Source organism: Ornithorhynchus anatinus, chromosome 7, assembly GCF_004115215.2.
Source record: "Ornithorhynchus anatinus isolate Pmale09 chromosome 7, mOrnAna1.pri.v4, whole genome shotgun sequence".
Lineage (NCBI taxonomy): Eukaryota > Metazoa > Chordata > Mammalia > Monotremata > Ornithorhynchidae > Ornithorhynchus > Ornithorhynchus anatinus.
In genome coordinates, this window is record NC_041734.1 from 11,587,293 (window position 1) to 11,601,593 (window position 14,301).

The following is a 14,301-nucleotide window of genomic DNA, read 5'->3' on the forward strand; positions in this document are numbered from 1 at the left end:
AATTTTTAGCAATTGTGACCCCTTTTTCGACGAAACCAGTAGACATGGAATGAACAATCATATTCGGGTGGGTGACCCTTGGACTCAATGTTGTTGAAACAAGTTTGTTTCTCTATGAAACTGCTGTCACAACCAGATAATCAGCTGTAAAGATTCCCCAGAGACCATCAGAATCCAACTAGCTGCTTCCTGCAATGTAATGTTCAATTTTTCATACTTCAAGCATAATGCTTGGGAAGCAGCGTGGCCTAGTAGAAGGGGCATGGGCTTGGAGTCAGGGGCCCTGGGTTTTAATCCTGACTCTGCCACTTACCTGCTGTGCGATCTTGAGCAAGGTACTTTTCTGTGCCTCATTTCCCTCATCTACAAAATAGGGATTCAGTACCCGTTGTCCCTCCTACTTATATTGTAAGCCTCATGTGGCACCTGATTATCTTGTCTCTATTCCAAAGCTACATGCAGTTCTTGGCTCATAGTAAGTGCTTAATGAATACCATAATTATTATTATAATTTTTGACTTTCAGTTAAGTGCTTAGTACAGTGCTCTGCACACAGTAAGCTTTCAGTAAGTACCATTGATTGATTGAAAGAAAAGCATTCTCAGTTTGGGGATTTGCAGTTATCAGTGGTTTGCAGACTTTTAAAGGAAAAGGGTTACATGAAAAGGGGTCTATGTTTTAATTATTTTTTTAGTGTGGTTGGAAACAAATATTTCTTGATGTCAGCTGTTTCAGGCTGGGATAGCTTAGGATCCGTACTGGAATGTAATATTAGTCAAACTGAAGTATCTGGCAACCAAACCTAATTCTTTAGCATTGAGTAATAATGGGAATGAATAATTAAATCCCGTAAAGCCTCCCTGTGGTGGGTCTGCTTTCCCAATCCAAGGTGTTACAAGATTTAGAATTATGTGCCTTCTAAGGACACTGGTTTGGCTATCTCATAAACCTGAAGTTATCACAAATCCTTCCTTGTCTCTGGGTAGATGGTTTTGAAAATACCCACTAAGTAATATGCCATCTACTCCATCGTTCATCAGGAATATCCAGGTCCAGAAGGGCAGTGGCCTTTAACTATGATTTCTTCCCAACCAGGGCCCCTTCAGTAGTCAAATTTAGGCTGCAATTTGCAAAGCAGATTGATAAACTCCATTCACCTGGTGTCCAAATAATGTTGTGGAGCAGAACCTGCTCTCAGCATAAACCTACCTATGGTTTCAATCTTGGGAAAACCAAAAGAAGAAGGGGGAATTAAGGAAACATCCTTTGGTCTGTAGTTGACAAACTCGACTCTGAGATAAGAGGAGCATTATCTGCCTATGTTAGCTTGCAAGGCACATTCCCAAGGGGCAGGTTTCCCGAATGAGATCACTTTTCATCCCAGGCGTGCCTACAATGGCATAGCCCAGTTGCAAGCAAGGAGAAGACACAGCTCTCCATACTGGTGACCAGGAGTGATAAAAGATAGAGAATAGCTGGAGTCATCTAGTAGGTGTTTCATGAAACATGCTAAAGTATAAGTTCCAGGTGGGCAATGAAACACGTCATTGTTCTTTTAGGAAATCCTACTAAGAGGTTTAAAGGGTACCCAAAAAACTCCTGTCATTCAATGAGAAAAAAAAAAGGTCTGTCCCTCATATTTCAAACTACTGTTTCTGGGTCTGACCTGATTACATGATGTCTACCCCAGCCCTTAGTTCAGAGTGTGTGGTGCGTAGCAACTGCTTAAGAAATATCACAAAAATCGATATTACTATGTTGGCCATTATTTCAAAGGGCTGCTTTACTGGAATCCATGGGAATAACTGCTAGTTGTCCTAGGGCACACTGATGGCACATGGGATGACATAGTGATGGAAAGTAGATGTTTTCTTTTAGTATTGAATGTATCCAATTGAATACTGGTTTTTTTAACCATGCTTCCTGTTGTCTGAATGTGCAGGCGACTGGACTCCAATGCTCTGGTTTGCGATTGTGATTTAATGTGGTTGGGAGAACTAATCAAGGACTATGACCGAAGTGGACACACCCAGGTGGCCGCCACCTGTGACTCTCCCAGGAGATTTCAAGGCAGGACCATTGCCTCCTTGACAGTGGAAGAATTCAACTGTGGTGAGTGACTTTTGTTGTTGTTGTTATGCATGGCTTTAAAATTGCTTACGGTGTCCTGCTGTAGTCTCACAGTTAATGAAATGGTGTAAGGGACATGCTGCTGGTGAGGTATTTGGAATATCTGAATTGTGCTTTGATTGAAGAAAGGTTTAAAGATCTCTGTGTGACCAACTTTTTTATCCTTGTAGATTGGGATTATGGAACATACTTTTGTTCCAAAAGTAAGGAAGTGTCTACCTAGGGGACAGCACGGCATTATTTAATTTGGGTTGCTCAGAAAATTGGAAAGGCAGAAAGTATCAAGAAGGCATAAAGAAGAGCTTAAGTAAATGACAGGTATAATGAGAGGTATTATTTGGGGGAAACATGAAGGATGTCAGATGATGTTAGAAGATGGATGAGGAGGAGGGCAACAAAGGCATTGATCCTTCAGATGTACGTTGGTCCCACTCTCGGGGAACATTGGCATAAATGGAATATTGTTGTTACCCCATAAGGCACCCTTTGGACCTTATGTATTTATGTCTTTGATCCTGTTTCACACTGAACATTTAGCTCAGGAGCTCTGAATCTTATTCAGTGTTGTAGAAAAGAACATCTTAATACTTGCACCATTTGAGATATCTTGCAAACTGGCTGTAAATGATTTGACTATGTAATGAAAATATTAGTCCACTTAAATATTTGTAACCTGGATCTTGCTGTAAAAAATAGGCTGACATTTTTCAATAAATCAGTAAAATTAGAAAAAAAAAGTCCTCATTTTGCAAAGGATTGGGGAAGAAAAGGTTTTTATTGGGGACAAATGAATAGTGTCCCATATTGGGAACCGACTGAATCTTTAAAGAAAAATTAGCATAAGAGAGGAAATAGTACTTCAAAACCAAAATGCTATAAAGGAGTTTTGTTAGAATGGTAAAAAATGCTGTTCTGTCTGATTCAGCTCATTTTTCATAACTTGTTTTCAGACCTGTTCTTGGGAACATGTATGTGTAGTTGGTTTTAAATATGGCTTTTTTGGCATGATAAAATATTCTTTAGCCCCAGTGAAGTCAGAAGCACATTAATCCAATTCCAAGAGCCACAGTTGATTGTGGGAACCCTGAGTTCTCATTTTTCTAGAAAGAGATATTTTATCTCTTTTGAGTCAATAAAGTTTGGATGAAAAACAAACTACTATGTCTATGTAATTTTCCCATGGTTACTTATGGACAATGATGAGTTTGTAGGGGTGAAACATCGATGACAAGGATATACAGTCAAGACTTTTTGACATCTGGGGAAGCAGAAGAAAAATATGTGGACTTTAAAATGTGAAAAATGTCTGTCTCAACACCTGGGCCTTATGAATTTGAATGAATGACTGTAATATTCTTGACCATTCCCCAAAAATCAGTTAAGGCTTAATGAAGATTATTTCATGCTGGCTCTGGCATAAGGAAGCCTAACATTTACTTTAAAAATAGTAAGATTTTTCATCTGATCATTAATTCTTCACAGTGGCCAATGTGGGGAGAACCCTCAGCCTCTGGTTGTAAATTATTCACAGACTTTGAGTAAATACAGAGCACTGATGCCACTTCGCTTATGGAGAACTTAGTAAAATCAAGAAAAGTGTAGCCTGGGAAAAACTGAACCATTGTTCACTGAAGCCCAGGTCACTTGGGCAAGGAGGCAGCTTATGAAACTTGAAAATGGTAGCTTGAAAACTAGTGCGATTCTTTACCCAGTGGGTAGGATGATACATTGTAGTATCAAGCAGCAGTTGCATTTACTGAGGGCCACCTTTGGTCTGGTGTACCATATAGGCTCTTGAGAAATGCCGAATAATAAAGTGACATGTTGCCTGCTTATGTTCCCTACACTCCAATGGGGGAGACAAACGTAAAAATACAACTTGAGAGGTCAAAAATAAATCCAGCAGACATATAAATGAGTGCTTTGGAGGTGTTAGGGAGGTTGGGGGAGATTCACTGAGGAGGGTTCAATTAAATTAATCAATGAGAGGGCCTTAGTGAAAAGTTAAGGCGGGTAGGAAATGTAGGTGTTGTCAGATGGAACATTCCTTACATTAAAATACTTATCAAGAAAAGCTACCCATTAGCCTTTACCTCTTTGCACCATCTTCCAATCAATCAGTAGCATTTATTGAACAATTCTTGTGTTCAGAGTACAATACTAAGTGCTGGGGAGAGTAACATATTATTTATAGACACAATCCCTGCCTTCAAGGAACGGAAAGTCTAGTTGGAAACTGTTAAAGACAGGATGTGTGGGTGGGATGGGCCAGGAGTCTGACCCCACCAAAATGGCACTACTTATGTTCATTTGTTCCTATGAGCTAGACATTCTGATCTTTTCATGGTAGACCTAACTTTTTGCAGCCACTTTCAATAATCCACAGTCTGTCCAGATAAAGAGAAGCAGTGTGGCATAGTGGAAAGAGCCTGGGCTTGGGAGTCAGAGGTCATGGGTTCAAATCCTGCCACTTGTCAGCTGTGTGAACTTGGGCAAGTCACTTAACTTCTCTGTGCCTCAGTTACCTCATCTGTAAAATGGGGATTAACTGTGAGCCTTACGTGGGGCAACCTGATTACCCTGTATCTACCCCAGCACTTAGAACAGTGCTCTACACATAGTAAGCACTTAACAAATACCAACATTATTATTATTATTATAAGCAGGTGCAACTGAGTTCTCTCTGTGCCCCCTTTTTCCATATCTGAACTTGAGTTGCCAGTCTCACCTTCCATTTACTAACATCACTCCTTCCCCATCCCCTTGAGCTCTGTATGGGGCAGGGACTTTCCTATCTGATTATTTTATAGTTACCCCAGCACTTCACACACTGTTTAGACAGAGTAAGTGCTAAGAAATGCGATTATCATCATCATCATCATCAGGCACCCTCAATGATTTCTATGGCTCCCCTAAAGTTATGCAAAGAGAATGCAAGTAGCAACCTACAGCAAAGTCTCTCAGTCACAGATTGTCTTGAAAGCCAACCAAAGAGGAAACAGAATTGAAAACCCGAGTAGGGTATTTTATTATTTTTAGGGCTGCTGCCTGATTCTTTGTTCCAGTAGGCCCTGAACTGAATTACGGAAAACATTCCTATTATTCCCTTGAATGGGAAAATGCTTTTCCCCGAATGTGTTTCACAGGCCCATTTATAAAAGCATTACTTCATCATTTTTTTTTGATGAAAGGTGGTGATTACTGAGGAGGAGGTTGGCCATACCATCTAGTGAACTAGGGCAAAGAGAACACTTTTTGGGAAGAACCGCTCACCCATCTGAAATAAATCAGCTCCTGTAGTGCACCACATGCTATTTGATAAATTACCTTCTACCTAGCGCAACTTCTTGGTATTCAGGAAGGAACCACTTGTTTAATATTGGTAAAGTTTTGGGTCACCCTAGATTATCAGAGAATCAGGTCCCATCTAGAAGGAAAATATTCAGGCTTCAGACTTATGCATGTTAAACCTGAAGTAAATTCAGTGGGGTCCTTTCGCAGCTGATTGCCTTGGAAGGTTAGCTGCAAAATTGCAAGTGCGATTTTAGGTGCTCAGTTCGAATAATTTTGACTCCTAAAATTCAAATTGGCTCATAAAATGTAATTGCAGAAAATTTCCAGGAACTAAAACTTTCTCCACATCCAAGCACTACAGATTCTTTAAATGGGATAAAGTCAGACTCATGGCATTTCCAAGTTTAAGGCAAGATGTGTGCCTTGGGAAAAACTGCATGTAGAGATGCACAAATCCTAAAGTTGACAGGAATATATTATTTAATGACCTTATTTTCTGTAGATCAAACATTCTCTTTCCATTTCTGCTCTCTGATATGGGTTTTCACTGCACAAAATGGGCTGAAGTGTTTTCTTCAATTTCTTTTCAGCCATAACTCCAGACTGCATCTGAATTATTTTCCTTGTACCTTTACTCAACGTTTAGCATGGTACTTTGCACGAAGTAAGCACTTGACAAATGCCCTACATAACACTAAAGTGAATGCTTCTGTCATGCTGAAAACATTTCTTCACTTCATTCCAACAGTGGTATTTTCACTTGCTCTAAGTGTGCCTCATTTTTTTGTTGCAGAAAGCCCTCGCATTACTTTTGAGCCCCGAGACGTAGAGGTAACCTCGGGAAACACCGTCTACTTTACCTGTCGTGCAGAAGGAAATCCCAAACCTGAGATTATTTGGATACATAACAAGTAAATACTAAGCGATGGTTTGAAATGTCAGTTTAACCCTGTTGGTGTTCTGCCCTTCGAATTCTGGGTATCATCACCTGGGATAGAATGAATAGCTGTGGTGGTAGGATCTGGTGCTTTCCTTTGCCCTATTTAATGGGCTAAATTATCTGCACAGTTTCCTTGCAGGGGAGGGAACAACTGGAGAGCTAAATATGGTTCTGAAATTGGGCCCGAACCCAATTCTAAAGATTCCCTGACGGAGAAAAAAAATCATGATTCCACCTAAATTTGACTTAATTTGACTTCTCAGACCCATGTTTAAAGTCTTTAGACCTGAGGACATATTCAAGATGTATATCCTCAAAGCCATGTTAATTACTTAAGAAAGGTGGGATGTTGGGACCCCCATCCCAAGCTAGCCCAAATTCCTCCTCTCTTTTTGTGACTTTGAAGGCAAGTGTTGATGTCTGGGATGCCTCGTTCAAGACACAGAAGCTCTGGGTTCTAACTCGAAAGCATGCTAAGTATGCTGGTGCTCAGGTATGAAAGTTCAGGCTTTTTCAGTGAGCAAGACTCCTTGGAGGTGGGGGCAAAAGTAGGAGGACCACTTTAAAGGGAAGAATCCCAACTCCAAAACATTTATTTGTTTTTCTAAATTTTCTCAGGAAAGCTCACCAAGGTCCTGAACTGGCCTGGCTAACCAGGGGCATTTGGATCAGCCTAACTTTTTCAACCCTTGTGAAAAAAGTGCTAAGATGGAATCCTGCTAACAAGAAGAAAGGCATAATAATAGGGCTTCTTGGAGCAAATCTCTTGCACATTTTATAAGTACAGCTTTCTCGGTTCTGATTTACAAAATATACATATTGTATTTTTTAAAATAGGGACTTGAAATTTGAATTTGGAATGAAAAATAATTCTAACTCTCATTTTGGAAAGGAAAAAAAAAGATACTGGGCTCAGTCCTGCCAAGAGCTGCAAGTCCTTTTCTAAAATTTACTAAATTAGAACCCCAAGGAGCCCGTTAATTTTTTCTCACCACTCTGGGTGATTGAGTACATTACTTCTGTTGCCGAATTGTACATTCCAAGTGCTTAGTACAGTGCTCTGCACATAGTAAGCCCCCAATAAATACTATGAATGAATACTGCGACTTTACCGTAAATAGATCTCTGGTGAAGAAGACTTGGTGAGCTTTAAATGTGTCATTCAATATCAGAGAGGTGTTTTGGTATTGAGGCGAATGAACCCCCAAATTTTTGTGAGTGGAAGAAGAGGAAAGGAATAATCGAAAATTATCGAAAGAGAAGTGAATTAGTTGATTTTAACTAAAAAGCAATGAAAGTACACATAGGACTAAGCCCTTTGAATCCTTATTAAATAAAAATTTTCAATTAGCCTCTAGCATAGTTTCATATTTAGCACCATTTATCCCTGATTTCCTTCATTGATGCCTGACATATTGAAAATCAAAGCTATCTAATGGAACTTTCTAAATATTTATGGTGACAGTCTGCACAGTCCAGATTTTAAAACAGACTGTTGCTCAAGTTCATGTTTATCGAATGCATTTCAAATTATAGCAGTAAGAGCTTTTCATTTAGAGAGAGAGTATAGACAGTGAATGTGGTTAACTTGGAGGATCTAGTTTAGGAGGCTGCCTTTCAATTTATCTTTAAATTGCTATTGCTTAGACAGTTTCAAGCTTACACAGTAAGAAGAATCACTGCTGATTGTGTTATCTTAAAATCGCTGGTTTGACTTCCCATTACTCAGTCCACATTTTTTTTTGCAAGTACTGATGAATGCTTAATAATGTAAGAGAGACCAGCTATATTAACTACTTGAATATAAAAAAAAACATTATTTCCTTGGAGAAAAGGAAAAGACGTCAGTATGAGGAAAATGTGGAGGGCAGCAGCCTTTGATGCCCCTCCAGATTGAAATGACTCTGTCCAGGAGTGGGAACATTCGATCTGCTGTTTTCAGGTTTGACCTTTCCCCCAGGCCCGTTGCTTTTCTTATTCCCATTCGACCTTGGGATCCCGTCGCTACTCAGAAGCACTTTAATTGAAGGGGGAACAGGGCAACCTAAACCCATGAGAAATACATTCACTCCATTTTGTTTCTTGTTAAACTTTGAGAAGAAAGTGACATTGAAGGTTGAAACTACGAGCTAAAATGAGGTGGTTGTTTTTGTTTGTTTTTTTTAATAGTATTTGTTAAGCACTTACTATATGCCAGGCACTCTAAGTGCTGGGGTAGATAGAAGATAATCAGGTTGGTCACAAGCCATGTCCCATATGGGTCTCCTTGCCTTAGTCCCCCATCTACAGATGAGGTAAGTGAGGCACGGAGACGTTAAGTGACATGTCAAAGGCAAACAAATGGCAGAATCGGGTTTAGAGCCAAGGTCCTCTGACCCCAAAGCCCGTGCTCTTCCACAAGGCCAGACTGCTACTGTGGCTTTGAAATTATCCATCTATTTCATTTATCATTTCTTTGTGTACCTCACCATCTTAGATCATTGAGAGTTACTTTTAGAAGGTGGTACCTATATGCATTCATCCATGTTATAATAATAATAATAATAATGGTATTTGTTAAGTGCTTCCTATGTGCCAAGCACTGTTCTAAGCACTGGGGTAGATACAAGGTAATCAGGTTGTCCCACGTGGGGCTCACAGTCTTAATCCCTATTTTACAAATGGGGTAACTCAGGCACAGAGAAGTTGTGGCTTGCCCAATGTCACACAGCAGACAAGTGGTGGAGCCGGGATTAGAACCCATGTCCTCTGGCTCTCAACCCCTACTCTTGCCACTAAGCCATGCTGCTTCTCCTATGGCAGGAACTGTCCTGATGACCCTCGAGTTAAGGATAACTCCCTTTATAATTCCTCTTGACCAGTGCTACACCCATGAGCACATTCATTTCTTTTTCATTCTATCCAGCAGACTCACTCGATTGGAAAATTGTTCCCTAATTCCCCCACAGTGATCCCTCCAAAATTCATAGTGAAAACTCATATTACGTGAGAATTGATTGTACATTCATACAAGGAAGTAAGCACAGATATATATGTATGCCTAGGCTCTCCTGACCTTCACTGCTGTCTTCAGTCAAACTGTGACTGGGATGATTGATTTATTGTCCAGGAAATTGAATGTTCCATCCAGGCTAGGCATCCTTTTGCCCTTCCTCTGTTGTCCTACTGGCATTTTGTCCAAACTAAGCTCTTGTATTGGAAGTTGACTAGCAGGTCCTGTGGTGGAGGGGCTGAAGAAGAGAGTTGGCAGGAATGAATGTGAGGGAAAGGGAAGTGCTGGTGAGCAGTCGCCATCTTGCCCCCTAGGCAGTTGTATCCCTCTGGGAATGGGTTTTCACTGCAGCTAACATACTCCTATGGGAGGAGTTTGCAATGCAGCATAATTGAGTGGGAGAAATCAACACTAAATAAATTGCAAGTAGAGGGAAATTGATGGCCTGAAGGGAAAGGGAGGGGTGTACTGCCTTCATTTGAGAATTATTGGGCTCATTGGCAGCATTCTGCACAGCCCTATGAGAACAAAGCCATGAGGGGTGTATCACTAACATGGATAGAGGCCTCTGTCCACAGGTCTGTGGTGAACCAGGAACCAGACTAGCCCAGGTCTCCTGGAGGTCACTAGCAGCTTGAAGGAGGTTCCCTGAGGCCACTATGAATGTTTGGAGGCCCGGTTATGTAGATCACCAGAATGAAACAGAAGGTTGCAGGGCCCTGGCTAGCTATAATGTACCCTTAAGAGTTAAGTTTTAGCATTGGGCAGGGATTCTTCCTGGAGACTTCTGCATGGATGTTAATAGAGCCACCAGTGCATGGCAACCACTCTGACCCGAGCCTCCCGACACCGCCCATCCTGGACAAGGCGGCTGATTCACATCGCTGCCCAAGGTAGGCCTGAATTCTCTGTATCCACATTAATCTGTGGAAAGACACCTCCAGAGATTTTAGTGTTTCTATTTTCTCCTGTGCATATAGAAGAATAGAGCTTCATTTTTCTATGACTAAACTGAAGTTAAGCCTCTAGGAACTCTGGTAAATCTTGAGCCATTCAATGAAGACAAGAAAGGACAAGTTTGTGATGATGCTCCAGGCATAGCAGATACAGAACCTGGTGGTGTGATGGCTTTATGCTTGTTTCAAATAATATATATGGCCACTCTCTCCATCTTCAGATCATTATTAATATCACATCTCCAAGAGGCCTTCCCTGATGAAGCCCTCTTCTGCCCGGCTCACTCTCCCTTTTGCTTTGTCTATGCACTTGGATCTGTGACCTTTGGACATTTGATATTCATCCCCAGTCCAAGACCACTTGTGTACAGATCTTTAAATTATACATTATGAATTATTTGTTCATATTAACATCTGTCTCCCCCTCTGGACTGTAAGCTCATTATGGGCAGGGAACACAACTGCTAATTCTGTTGTACACTCCCAAGTGCTTAGTACAGTGCTGTGCACGTAGTAAGTACTCAAATAACATTCATTGATTCATGGCAAAATCCCTGCCTGGGACTTTAAATTTTCCATCTGTCTCCCACGATTAGACTGTAAGCCTGTCAATGGGCAGGGATTGTTTCTATCTGTTGCCGAACTGTACATTCCAAGTGCTTAGTACAGTGCTCTGCACATAGTAAGCGCTCAATAAATACTATTGAATGAATGAATGAACATCCCTCCTGGTGGCTCACTCATTTCATTTTTCCCTGCAGAGATATGGAAGAGTGACTGCAGTTGATGTAATGTAATTCACTACCCCTTAAAAAAAATACACAATTCTGCTAATGAGAATAGGTTAATGCACAAAACAGCCTTGTAGCAGTGAGGCTAGAGATTAGGGACATTAGTGACCAAACTTGGTGTGGGTTGCTGATTTTGTGAAGCAGGGGGCTGTGTGTGTGTGTGTGTATGTATAGGAGATCAAAACCCCCATCATTCTTGCAGTAGATTTCTAAATCCTGTGTTGGATCTGCTGGGTTAGAGGATATTTTTAACTGAAAAGACTGATTTCCCTTTAATAAAGGCTGCAGTCACTAGCCCATTAAAAAAAAAGTGTTTCCCTGGAATTTGAACTGACATTTACAGAGGAAAGGCAAAATAAATTCTACTTGTAAATCCATAGCCTCTTGTTTCTATAATAAAATCTATTGATATTTGGCATGTGTGAGCAGGTTCTCTCAGGAGATTTTTGGCTTGGGAAATGTTCATTCTGATTTGTTAAAGACCAGTTAAGGATCATTTTCAATCAAATGAAAAAATTGAAAACTACTTTCAATGACTGAATGAGGAAAATGAATGAGGAAAAAAAGTATTTCTTTTGGATTTGCTTGTGATTGGGCAAAATTCAGTTCAATTAGAAAATTTTCTTCCCCCTTTCCTGTCACAGGAGAACTGACTAGTTGGATTGATGAGAACTGTCAACCTCCTTTCCCCTCAGAGCCATACTGCCCTTCTCTCCTACTGACATCAGGGCTTTCCTATGTCTGCCTCAAAACAGTGAAAGAGATACTTGAGATTTGAAACAAGACACTGGATGAGAGGAAATTGGGGATCCAGGAGATGGGAAATTGTTGCCTTAGAAACAATGTCCCTTGAAACATCTGTAAGCTGCAGGAGAGAGTAGAGCAGAGAGAGTCCCTGAGCAGAAGAGAGGAGATAGCTATTTTTGATAAATTGCCGCTTCATCTGATACCATCTCCTCTGCCCTATTTTGTCGACTTTCCACTCTCTCTTTTCTGCCTGAGGAATGCCCCTGCCTGTTCCTGCCCCACAAGGCTTTGGATGATGTATAAAAAAATTTGCCCTTTAGGCAACAAATTATTTCATGACCACAGGCTCTCACCCAGTTGATGTCTGGAAAGGAAGCAGTCTGATGTTTAAAGGGAGCTCTTCTTAGTTTCTTAATCCCAAACGTTTCAGAAGGCCATGTGGCATGTAGGCTTCCGTGTCTCTGAAGTTAGGACTTTGCAACTCTTGGATAAGCTAATGATGCCTGTTTGATGTAAGACACACTGCAGGCATGAGGAAAGTTCTGAAGTCCCACACCCGCCCTTGCTGAGAGGGAAGGAAGATGATGCTTCTAAACCACTCCTAGTTTTGGTGAACCTCAGAGTAAATGGGCTTGTTAGAGCCCAAGACTGGGCCTTAGAGGTCACAAAATAATACTGTTATATCAAAGTAGCCTGTTTAGAAATTTTAATCTAACCACTGAGAGAGATTAGAATTGTAGCCTGACACATTGGAAGTCTTGGACAATCATAGAGATCCAGGAATTCCTTAGGAGTTGACCCCTTCCACACCTATTCTCTAAATCCCCTTCTCTGCTCCTCCACTGAAACCAGCTGGAATCTTGTTCTATAGAACCCTGAACTCTGATAATAATTATAATTATTGTTTTGGTATCTGTTAAACTTTTATTATGTTTAACAAACAACTCTCTGGCCTTTAAGCTCCTTATGGGCAGAGAATGTGTCTGCTAATTCTGTTGTATTGACTCTCCCAAATCCAGTACTCTACACATAGTGAACACTCAGTAAATATCATTGATTGATGTGTCAAGCATTGTTCTAAGAGCTGGGGTAGATACCAGATAATCTGGTCAGATCCAGTCCCTGTCCCACATGGGGCTCCAAGTCTAGGCGGGAAGAAAAAGCAGGTACAAGGCACAGAGAAGATAAGCGTCTTGTCCAAGGTTAATGCAGCAGGCAGGTGGCGGAGCTGGGATTAAAACCTCAGGTCCCCTGACTCCCAGGTCCATTCTCTTTCCACTAAGCCATGCCGTGATGGTGCCTGCTCCCTGGGGATCGCCTCCTTTAATATGAATCATCTGATAATTAAACTAGTTTGAATGCTTCCTCTTCTGGACTTTGAATGTTCATTAATAATGTGCTCCCACAAGAAGAATCTGAAATCATATAGCTACAAAGCAGTTTGTATCTCTACCTTAAATAGCAGCTCAAGGCCACCTCATTCAATCCCAGTTGGAGTTAGTGGGCCCAAAAAATCCTAGAAAAAGATCCAGTGCAATTTAATTCAGAGTAGTTCAGGAGAGGAAAAAAATAGAAAAGAATGGAAAATTGATTTTATTTACTAATTATATTGAAATCGTTTGTGTAGTGTCAAGTAATATCAATTTTTTTGTAGCCATTCATTGGACATGGATGATGATTCCCGCCTGAATTTGCTTAATGATGGGACCCTCATGATCCGAAACACAAGAGAGTCTGACCAAGGTGTCTATCAGTGTATGGCAAGGAATGCTGCAGGGGAAGCCAAGACCCACAGCGCTCTTCTCCGATATTCCAGCATTCCAAGTAAGTTTTGCTTTCTTTTTGTCTTACTTAATACACACACTCAGTCTATCACTGATAGTCATTTAATAAGAAAAACAAACTTGAATTGCTAATACATGGCTCCAAAATGCCACAACCAGTGTGCTACGTGCCATTTTTCCTTCCTCCTTGTCATTTTTACTCATACCAAATTTGTTCTATCTCCACTGTGTTCATATTCATATAGAACTATACAAGAATGAGTGCTTCATTTGTAAAGAGACAGTTCTCTCATTCCAATAACCAGATTTAGAAGGTCTTTTCATTTTTTCAGTGATTTGATTAGGCAATCTAGCTTTCTGTGAAACTACCTTTGATCATTACTCTGGGTCTTATGTAGAATATTTTTTAGTTTACCAGTACATTACTATGAGCTGTTTCCTAGCCCTTACTGTACTTCCTAGCGGTGTAGAAATGAAGGGTTTTTGTTTAATCAGGGATACCTCTGTATGGACATTACGGCCTTTCTGAAAATGTGAAATCCTTGATTAAAATTTTGTCAATTGGCTTTCAGTGTCCAACAAATAGCATCTAAAGGAAAAGAGCTGGTTTACCTTAATTCTTTTGAATTGTTTACCATTCCCAGATACCTCGAATAGCCCCCATCCA

The 14,301-nt window shown here is 40.6% G+C and overlaps 1 protein-coding gene across 1 annotated transcript in view; it reads left to right on the plus strand.

The window, feature by feature from the left end:
* PXDNL (peroxidasin like) overlaps positions 1–14,301 on the plus strand; it is a 170,338-nt gene that overhangs the window by 88,624 nt on the left and 67,413 nt on the right. Inside the window, exons 8-10 of the mRNA XM_039912534.1 lie at positions 1,943–2,112; positions 6,218–6,335; positions 13,505–13,674. Of these exons, the coding sequence (XP_039768468.1) occupies positions 1,943–2,112; positions 6,218–6,335; positions 13,505–13,674 (458 nt within the window). The remainder of the gene's footprint in view (positions 1–1,942; positions 2,113–6,217; positions 6,336–13,504; positions 13,675–14,301) is intronic.